This window comes from Polistes fuscatus, unplaced genomic scaffold (assembly GCF_010416935.1).
Source record: "Polistes fuscatus isolate 324 unplaced genomic scaffold, CU_Pfus_HIC Scaffold7, whole genome shotgun sequence".
NCBI lineage: Eukaryota > Metazoa > Arthropoda > Insecta > Hymenoptera > Vespidae > Polistes > Polistes fuscatus.
Genome location: NW_025113151.1, coordinates 5,953,189 through 5,961,531, shown reverse-complemented (window position 1 = coordinate 5,961,531; position 8,343 = coordinate 5,953,189). Strand labels below are relative to the sequence as shown.

The following is an 8,343-nucleotide window of genomic DNA, read 5'->3' as shown; positions in this document are numbered from 1 at the left end:
GATGGGTAGAGCGTGGGAAGCTGAACGAGTTGGCGAATAAAATACAAGGTGACCTCCTGTAAATGCAACCTCGTTGTATTTTCATAGGAACGCGAGTTGTAATTTAAAGCATTGCTCTATGAAACTCCGGTGAAAGAGTAACGATCCTTTTTGAACTTGAATTTGCACATTCCCGTGCCTCTCTCTCTTTCTCTTTCGCCTATTTTTTAATCATTCGGGATGCAGCTCGTATCCATCGATGGTCAAAAAAGGAAAGAAAGATGAAAAAAAGTGGACGGGACAGGACGCGACGCGACGGTCGTATCTAATTGGAGAAGTTACGGTGGTTGTTTGTTTTTTGCTCGTCTCGTCCGAGTTCTTGACGAGCAAAAGGGGGTAAAAAGAGCCGAAGGAAGAAAGAAACCTAACGAAATTTGGACTCCGACGCGCTTGGTAAAAATGGAAACACGAGGAGGACGAGTTTAGGGTGTTACGTCGACGCTAGGAAAGGTTTAGGTCCCTCTTCCTCGCGTTTGTTACTTCCTCTCTCTCTCCCAACTACCGGATTGACAGAACCAATTAGTGGTTCTGTCGATTTTTCGCTCTTCCACGAGACAATGCACTAGGGAGAGGCACTGAACCGAACAGAGAGAGAAAGAGAGAGAAAAAACAGCTACGATATTAACGAGAGTAACGTCCTCAATCTACCGTGTTTCTGTATCTCGCACCGAAATGTTTCTATCAAAATTTCTTAATCCTTTATCCAACTGGCTTTGAAAATATTGTATTATTTTTTGGTTTGTTACTTTGGTCATTTTTCCCCAAACGGGGAGTAACCTCCGGCGCGTGATGACGGTCCAGCTGAAAACGCGTAATAATAATCGTCGGGGAGAAAAAAATCTCATTGGCGTAGGTAGGTAGAGAAGCGACGATTCGGTTGATTTTATTTAGTAGGCAATAAACGTGAGTTTAGGAGAGATACAGGTGCACTTTCATACAAGTCGTAAAGTATATAAATAACATAGTGAAACTAAAATACATACGCGCTCCACCTCCTCCTCCTCCTCGTCCCCCTCATCTTCCTCTTTCTCTCTCCCTCTTCTTCTTCTTCTTCTTTATATTCGCTCGACTCGAATTGCAATTCGGAAGGCAGGAAATCTTTCCCATGTGTCGCCTACCAACCCTTTCTCTCTCTCTTTCATTGGATTACTGCAAGGTGTTCCGTACGTTGAATACCGCTCGCGAGATGGTACCGAGGAGAAAGAAAATTCAACTCGGATTTCCCCGGACGTTTTCCCCTGACGCGCACTTAAAAAGATTTAACTCGAGCGTCCGTTTAACCCAACTCTTAATTTAATCCTTTCGTTCCGCTTGAAATCTTCGGCGAACAAACGACCCGTCGATCACTCTTCTTCTCGCTTAGATTATACGACATTTATACCTAACGTTTCCGTCACGATAAAGACGAACCCGAAACTTTCCTCTCTGTCTATTTTCTTCAATCCTTTATCTCCCGCACACACCGAAAATCCTAACTTTTTATCTCGTTAGAAGAATAATCGAGAGAGAAAACACGAGGTAGGAGCTTTTTATCGTTCGATCGTTCGATCGTTAGAAAAGATTTCTTAATAGCAAGTAAGATAGATGAGATATAGAAAGAGATGTGGTTGGGGAAGGGGAACCAATTGATAGACAATATGTCGAAGATAATAACCCGATACGATCGAAACGTCTTCCATTATTAGCCACCTCATCGAAATTGCTATTGCAATTGGAAGTTTGAATTAGGGTCGGTACGATATATAGGTGTATACTACTTAGGTTGATATTAGTCCGATATTAAACACGTTAGAGACATCTGGGATATTGCGTCGATACGTTAACGTTAAGCGACTATCCTCGCCGATAAAGGAAACTGCGTATTCGTTTTCCTAACGAAAATCAATAAATTCGAGCGACCGTTGATAACGTCATCGAGCATAATCGACAAATTCGACGATTAGCGTCGAATGAATCAGAAGTGAATTAGGAATTGTAAGATTAATCGGATAATAAAATAAGACTTCGCTGTAGGTATACAAAACAACAATGTTTTATTTGAAACAACATATAATTACGTGCCCATGTAGTTTCCTTATTAAGCCTTTACCATTCGTACATTTCGCAAAAGTGCATCGATCAACGGAGTACGCGTGTAGAAATAAGTTTTTATTTTACTTTTTTTAAACGCTATCTTATTCATCGTCCAATTTCCATCGACTCTTCTTTTTTTTTTTTTTGTTTCCTTTCCCTCTCCGTTTTCATCATCTTCTTCTTCCGAACCAAAGCTTCCACAATCCGACGAACGCCACCTGATATTATAAACGATTCATTGTGTATCTCAACAAATGACGTATTTGACAATCCATTCTTTTTCTTCCGATTATTATTCCTCTTTATTCTCTTCGAGACGGGAGGAAACGGGGGAAAATATTGGGAAGGAACATCCAACTGGGGTTGATAGTCGACAAAGTTTCCCGACTTACAATTAGTTTTTCTTCCTCTTGTTCTTTTCAGAATCGTACTATTCTAATATTTTCCTACGGTTTCTCTCATTCTTCTCGAGTCTTCCTGTATCATCGGCTCGGGATGACGATGATGATGATGATGATGATGATGATGATGAAGAAGAAGATGAAGAAGAAGATGAAGAAGAAGAAGAAACAGACGACGAGAACGAAAAGTTCGAATCGCTCGGAAGATAGTTCCCGTATTTTAGATTTTATTTTATGTACACGTTAAACACCCACACATACCCACACCCACGCACACACACACGCGTCGTACACACGCACGCTCGCGCACACATACAAGAGATATTATAGATTTGCCGTTAGAGACATAATTCGTACGACGATTCTTTTTCTTTATATTTTTTTTTTCTTTTTTTTTTTACTTGGCACAAAATTTCTTCACCTTAGTTTTATAATTTCTGACTACACCAACGAGAGGATTACGTACTCTCTCTTTCCATTTCTTTATACTTTTTTCTTCCTAATCCATTCGTAAAATGTATATGTCGTGTATATATGTATTTATAATAATCACACATATGGATTAACATTAATAATAACATATAAGAAATGTCGAATAGATTTAATTGTAAGATAAAACAAGAGACAGAAAAACAGAGACAGTGAGACACACTCGAGTTCGATTGAGAGGAAAGATGAATAGAAAGTCGCGTCTGTTTTATTGGAAAAAATGATATATCTTTGTATTCTCGAAAAGGGAAAATGAGAAAACAGACAGACGAGAGAGCTAGAGAGAGCTAGAGAGAGCTAGAGAGAGAGAGAGAGAGAGAGATAGAGCAACGCGTGTTCCGGTTTTCTTCGTTGTATCGTATCGATCCTCGTGCACGCGATTTGTATTTTTTACGCGTAAATAACAAAAGACAAAAGGGGTGGGGGGGGAATGTCGCGAGCTATAATAAATCAATCGGAGAACAATTTCCCTGGACGAATAAATGAATTGATCGCGTTGATGTGACTCCTTTCTTTTACTACTACTTTGATTTCATCGAAATAATCAAATTTCCATCAATCGCATTGTAATTTTTCATGCAACGTTAAGAAGTAGATGTCACCGTTCCAACGAAAGAATCGTTTTTGACGTAGATGGAATAAGAAGAAGAGGATCGAAGAAAATTCTGTTTCTTCGGATATAGAAAGAAAATGATTGACAATTCGTTCGCTGATTTATCTTTTTTTTTTTACGACGTAGTTGCGATTGCGTACGCGAAGCGAGGTATGATCATCGTTAAAATATAATTCACGCACAAGTTTCGAACGATTATTGTTGTTGTTGTTTCATTTATGCGCTCACGTATCTCATATTTTGTTAAATGTTATTTCACTTATCAGGTACTTGCGTACGTGCTACGATTGAATGAAAAGAATAAAAAGGATAAACGTAGAAGCGTGATAGAAAGAATTCTTCTTAACAAGGTAAGCGGAACAAAGAATTAGACCGGTATGTTGTATACAAAGATAATAGATAGATAGTAGATAGATTGATTAATAAATAAATAGATCGATCGGTCGGATAGAACGTAAGTTCCGTTGTGGTTGTTGCACGATATGCGCGGATATGAGTCCTGCGCGTGTGCGTGCGCTAATTTTGCGCTGCGTTTGCGCTACGTTTGTGTCCTGCGTGTCGTTGCGTGCTTGATACGTGTGGGGTGTCATTGTCTCTTGGCGGAACAAATTAGGCAGTTCTCTTCGAGAACTCCTACGTCGACCACGTCTCATACGATCGATCTATTATCGCAAGCGAGAAGAGGAAGAGGGATTGGATAAATAAATGTTACAAGAAAAAGAAAGAAAAAGAAGAAAGTAAGAAGAAAAGGTAGTAATAAACGGTATTCGCGCTTTTTAATCTAAACTTATTGTATGCACGAGTGTGTCTGGTGATTTATGCGCATGGTTTGTTTTGAAGCGCGTGTTTATATATAATTATTAGCTTTCCTTCCCTTGTATTTTTCTTAAACTTAAGGAGTAATTAGCGTAGCTTTATATTTTAGACTTTTAGAAGACGGCTTATTTCGTACTCCGCGACGACGCGAGATAATTATCATCGTGCGATCAAGTTTCCTCGCTTAACAACGTAACACTTCCTTTTATCTTTAACAACAACAGTAACAACGTGTTCTAAGATTGTTATCTGGGATAGGTCTTTGGCGCTAGGACCTCCTCCCATCTGCGCGCACTTTATTTTTTTTTTTTATTTTTTTTATTTTTCTTTTTTTCACTTTACTTTAGTTTACTTGAATTTACTTTACTTTACTTTATCTTTATTTTATCTTAATTTTATCTGTTTTATTCTTTTTTCTTTTTATTTTTTCCTTTTTGTTTTCTCTCTCTTTTTCAATTATATTTATCCGTATCGTATGTATATTTATATATTTATATATATTAAATGTATTTATACACCTAATCTCTCAAAACCGACAAGTTGAACTTTCGACCGTTTTTCCTTCTATTTCTCTCTCTCTCTCTCTCTCTCCCTTCTCCTCTCTCTTCCGAGAAAGGGAAAGAAAATCGTAGAAAAATTATTGTTAACATTTTCCATTCGCCATTTCCGCTTCCGGTTTTGGATTGACGGGACGCATACGTTATATGCGCATACACTTGCCGGCAATTATGCAACGCTTGGAAAGTAGAAAAACTTAGTGAAAGCGTCTCGGAAATATTCGAGCGAAGACTCGAAAGAAGTATCGCGACGATCCCACTTTATATTTTTATTTTTTTTTTCCCCCCCCTTAACGAAACGTCCTGTCGGTTAGGATCATTTATTTATCCTCCCCCTCTTCGTGTTTCATTATCTTCTGTTTATTATATTTATTTTTCGTATTATTTTACGATGGCGCGGGACGTTTTATTTTGACAGCACGCACGTTAATCCCACCGCTTTTTTTTTATTTATTTAATTACGATTATTAATCATTTACTTATATATATATGTATATGTATATTTTTATTCGTGTGTGTATATATGTATAGTTTACCGTTTTGCAAAAAATTTGTCGGAGCGTCAGAACGTCGAAGCGAACAATGCTACCAGATGATGGACTCTTTTGATATGATCTAAAAAATATGACGATTCATTTACAAATTATATCTCGAAATTGATATTTCAGGCACAAAATTACGCGTTAGAAAATATTTATTCTCATCTCCTGAGGGGCTACGGGGTGGGGTGGGGGGGTAGGTAGGGAGGGACTGGTGGGCCGAGGATTTTTTTCTTTTATTAAATCGAACGATCGTCCTAACTTCTATCCCTCATTTTTCCTTTAACGCGTCTATACGCGTTGTAACGTCGTATTACGAAAACTTTGCCATCTTACATTAGAATATTGTTCATTTATTTGTTTCTTTCTTTATTTTACATTTTCTTTTTTCCGGAGAATTTTGTCAAAAATTCGTCGAACAAACGACGCTGACGCCTGACGCTCCACGACTCGTATTAACCCATTTTTTCTCCTTTCTCCTTTTGACTTTACATTATCGTTCATCTCGTTACATACATATATATATTTATAATTATATTTATTAAATGTATTTTATAATTTTTTTTTTTTTTTTTTCGTCGAGCGTTATTACGTCCTCAAAGTAAGGTTGTTTTTAGAATATCTCATTGTTGTCCACAATACATCGTCGTAGATCTTTAAATTAATTGTCTTTTATCTTCCTCACTTTACTTGGAAGTAACTTATGCATATAGTATGAATACGCACGTATATAATATCCCTATATGTATAATTATTAAATATATCGATGCATGTACAATATAACGTTAACCGACATACATGGTATTTTTTATTTATTTTTTTGTTTTATTTTATATGAATTTTTTTTCTTTTTATTTTATTTTATTTCACTCGCAGATATCCGATCTACAATTTCGTAGGATTACACATAGACTCGCTTCTCCTTGGGATAAATTACCCTTTCTTTTTTTCTCGTTTATCTTTTTCCTTAATTCGCGTCGCGTTCTTACAGCCTCGTCGTCTTTTTCTTTGTACGTGAATTTGGATGTACATATATATGCGTATGACTTTTTTTTTTTTCTCTTACGTATTAACCTTACGTGTCGCGTGTGTGTATGCGTGTATGTATGTGTGTTGCAGTGGTCGGTAGTGAGTTTATACAAAGTTTAAAATAGCCCTTCTTAAAAATGAGAAGAACTCGGTAACTATCTATTGCATTGTTGGTGCCCGATTGTGTATTTTTTTTCTTTGCCCTAATATAATAATAATAATAATATTAATTCATTTCAGTTTCCCTCGCGCAACGATTATTTTAAATAGCATCCCCCCCTTACGCGGTGTAATGCCATCACTCAAATACATTTGCCCGTTATAACACGAAAGGACAATGAAAATCGAAGAATAATTTCGTTGCGTTTTTCCTTGTATCTTTGTTTTCTTTCGTGTTCTTTTTTCTCATTTATATAATGTTGTTGTTGTTTTTGTTTTCGGGAAGGGATTATTAATTAGTTCCTTCTCCTTGTAATCACTCGTTACACCAAAACCCGTGTTTCAATGGGGCCTCTTTCCTTTATCCTTCCTTAGTATCGTACTGATATTTGTAGGCACAAATTGAATTTAGAAAGGACCGAGAAAAAAGTCGCGCGTACGTTTCACGGTACGTGTTAGAATATATTTCATATTAATAATAATAATAATAATAATCACCTTTTTTTTTTTTTTCTATTCATTATTTTCATTTTCGTCAAATGTTTTTTTTTCCCTTTTTTTTTTTTTTCTTTTTCTTTTTATTGCAAGGATCTCGCAATTTATTCTCGCAGCAGATTTCATCTCTTTCCAACCTCTCTGTATTTGATTTCGTGAAAATTTCCTATCTCCGGATGGAAGAGAGAGAAAGAAGGATAGAAAATGATAAACAAAGAGAAAGAGAGAGACAGAGAGAGAGAGAGAGAGAATGAATGAGAAAGAGGATAAGAGATATAGAAGGATACTTAATCGTAAAGAAAAATATTATATAGTATATATCTGTGTGTATCTGTATCTGTGTCTGTGTGTGTGTGCGTGTGTGTGTGTGATATATATATAATGCATAATAATAGAGAAAGAGAATATAAGAGAGTGATAAAGAATGAAAGGTTTCAAATGGACCTTCATTATTTATCTTTATCGGCGAACTAATACGACGAGCTAATTAGGCACTGAACCTTGCCCGAACATCATCCTCATCGTGTTTTCTCTCTTTTTTTTTTTCATTTTATTTCATTTTGTTTTACCATATATACGTTTTGTTCTCCCTAAGAGTAAGCAGAAAACGTTGTAAAATTGAAGGTCCTCCTCCTCCTGTTGTTTGCGAAGGAGCTTCGAGATTTAACAAAATCTTTTTGTTAACCTTCGCAGGAGAGACGAAAGAACTGGTCGTCCGTGATTCCGCGATGGCAGAAGGTAAGGAAGCAATTCGATGCTCGTGGTGGATTCGACGGAATTTCTTTCTTCTTATTTTTATCGAGAAAGAGAGAAAACGTCTCTCTCTCTCTCTCTCTCTCTTTTTCTCTTTCTCTTTCTCTTTCTCTCTCTCTCTTTCTTTCTCTTTCCTTCTGAATTCCTCGCTTGCTTGCTTGCTTGCTTCCTTGAATTGATTTTTAACGTCTGGGCGATCTAGGCCGATCCTCTTACGATCACAGAACTGTTTCCATCTCTGCAATTTCCGTTCTTACCCCTTCCGCGCCCGGAATTCTAAAATAAAAAAAATGAAAGAGGAATGAAATGAAAGTCCGGCAAAAAAAATATATATATATATATCGTAGAAAAATGATGTATCATAATAATATTATATAATA

At 36.7% G+C, this 8,343-nt stretch overlaps 1 protein-coding gene across 11 annotated transcripts in view; it reads right to left on the bottom strand.

Moving 5' to 3' along the window:
• Positions 1-8,098: 8,098 nt before the first annotated feature.
• LOC122523900 (glutamate receptor ionotropic, NMDA 2B) overlaps positions 8,099-8,343 on the bottom strand; it is a 58,542-nt gene continuing 58,297 nt past the window's right edge. For all 11 annotated transcript variants that reach the window (XM_043645854.1, XM_043645856.1, XM_043645855.1 and 8 more), the window contains one exon: positions 8,099-8,239. In XM_043645854.1, the coding sequence (XP_043501789.1) occupies positions 8,182-8,239 (58 nt within the window). In that variant the 3' untranslated portion in view covers positions 8,099-8,181. The remainder of the gene's footprint in view (positions 8,240-8,343) is intronic.